This window comes from Pteropus vampyrus, unplaced genomic scaffold (genome assembly GCF_000151845.1).
Source record: "Pteropus vampyrus isolate Shadow unplaced genomic scaffold, Pvam_2.0 Scaffold10, whole genome shotgun sequence".
NCBI classification, from domain to species: Eukaryota; Metazoa; Chordata; class Mammalia; order Chiroptera; family Pteropodidae; genus Pteropus; species Pteropus vampyrus.
Genome location: NW_011888791.1, coordinates 3,359,759 through 3,361,663, shown reverse-complemented (window position 1 = coordinate 3,361,663; position 1,905 = coordinate 3,359,759). Strand labels below are relative to the sequence as shown.

General features: G+C 51.0%; 1 protein-coding gene across 11 annotated transcripts in view; it reads right to left on the bottom strand.

The window, feature by feature from the left end:
* Positions 1–1,905, bottom strand: part of TLE3 (transducin like enhancer of split 3) — a 47,895-nt gene continuing 45,990 nt past the window's right edge. For 7 of the 11 annotated variants that reach the window (XM_011375873.2, XM_011375882.2, XM_011375926.2 and 4 more), the window contains one exon: positions 7–1,569. In XM_011375873.2, coding sequence (XP_011374175.1) covers positions 1,462–1,569 — 108 coding nt within the window. In that variant the 3' untranslated portion in view covers positions 7–1,461. Of the gene's footprint in view, positions 1,570–1,905 lie in introns of all 11 variants that reach the window. The other 4 variants (XM_011375910.1, XM_011375918.1, XM_011375896.2 and 1 more) reach the window with 1 other exon arrangement.

Here is a 1,905-nt window from a genome sequence, read left to right as displayed (position 1 = left end):
AAAAAAAAAAAAAACCCAAACCAAATACCTCAGAACATTTTGGTACCAAAAAGTGGTACCTGCAAGAGACAATATTCTACTTGTAACCTGTTTGGGCTCAAGAGACTGAAAGCCGCATGAAGTCACCACAGTGTGCCAGGATTGGTGCCCCCGCTCCCCAAACCCCAGTCCCCTCAGCCCCCGCTGCCCTGCCAGGTTCGAGTGGGGGTAAGATAACTCTTCCAAGTTCAACCTTGCAGGTTACATATACTTTCCCCTCTGCGGAGAGAGGAAGGGGTCACAGGCAGGAAAGGGGAGAAGGCATTTTATAAAAGGACATCGGTTCTGATTCTTTTTATTCAAATTAAAAAAAAAAAAAAAGCACCCACATCAGTTGCTATTTTTCTCTGGTAGCTCCCTGAGCTGAGTTGCTATGCTGTCCTCTAACTTTCTGTCCTTTTTAGGTTGTGTCCGCAGATTAAGAAGGGCCGGAGAGGGAGTTCCTCTGAACTCAACTTCTCAATACCAATAACCAAGTGTGCACCAAAGAGACCAAGGCCAGGAGGGGAGAGAGACTGAGTGAGCAAGAGTCAGACCCCTGAGAGAGGGAGACAAGAGGGCAAAAGGCAGAGAGGGCAGGAGGCCAGAGAAAAATCTGACCATCTCTGTTTCCCTCAGCCCAGGCTGGCCCCTGACCCAAGCACTGTCCGTCTGTCCGTCAGGCTGTGTGGTGTCGATCTTCGCCTGCCTGAGACAATTCCCAAGTCCACACGGAAGCACACTCATCCCAGGGGGAGCTGATGGTCAATCTGGTTACCAGCTGCAGCTCCCTTCCTCCACCCCAGGATTTCTCTTCCCATTCCTCCCCTTCTCTATTTTGCTTCCTCTTCCCAGATGGGAACTTCTGTTTAAAAAAAAAAAAAAAAAAAGCCACCACCACAAGTGGATTACAAATACAGCAGGCGAAATACACGGCTAGCGTTTCTGGTGGGAAGGGGCCTCCTCCCCCGCTGACTAGTCCGAGATAGGAGTCTGTTATTTACACTTTTCACAAATCTTGTGCGCTGCACAAGTGGGAAAATGAGATTCCCTCCTCCCCAGCACAGACATGTGGTCCACTCCAATGTCCCCGACCCAGGGGCAGGGAGACAGGTCAAAAGAAAGGGGAAGGAAAGACAGAGATTCACGAGGGTATATCTGTGGAGAGTGGGAGCCACAAGCCTCCAAATAAATCTAGTTGTAGCATCTGCCAGGCTGGTGCAGGGGAAGAGGAGAAGAGAAATCCATCGGAGTCTGTGAGACACATCAATCTGTGCCCGGAGTGGAGACGTGAGTCGAGGCGCCCTTCCAGCCTGCCACAGCGCAGCCCCGGGATGCTCAGCTGCTCGCCGGGCCTCGCTGTCCTCGGGGCCCCTCGCCAGGGTCTCCCTGTCACAGCCGAGTCTTTCTCCCAGAGTTTGACAGCCCTGTTAGAGTCCTTGTTTAGTAGATGACCTCATAAACCGTGGCCTTCTTGTCACCAGAGCCTGTTACAATATATTTGTCATCCGCCGAAATGTCACAACTCAAGACAGACGAGGATTCCTTAGACTGGAGGAGAGGCAGGAAAATGCGAGGAGGAAAAAGACAGGAATCACTTTCTGGGTGCTCCACACCACTTCAATGCTCTGAACTAAATCGCCCTCCCCCCGCGCCCCCCCCGGAGCTCCAACCTGGAGCACACACAGCTGCACACAGCTTGGCTTTCAAACGCAGCCCAGAGAACTGCTTTTAAGTTAGAGATGCCCCGTCTACCTACTTTTCCACAAGGAAGAGCACATCAACAGGCTCCACTGTGATCTTTAAAGTAACTCGTAAGGATCAAAACAAAACACCTTAGTGTGAGCTTCTCTTCTGACTTTACCAATAGGAAGAAGCATTTCTGAG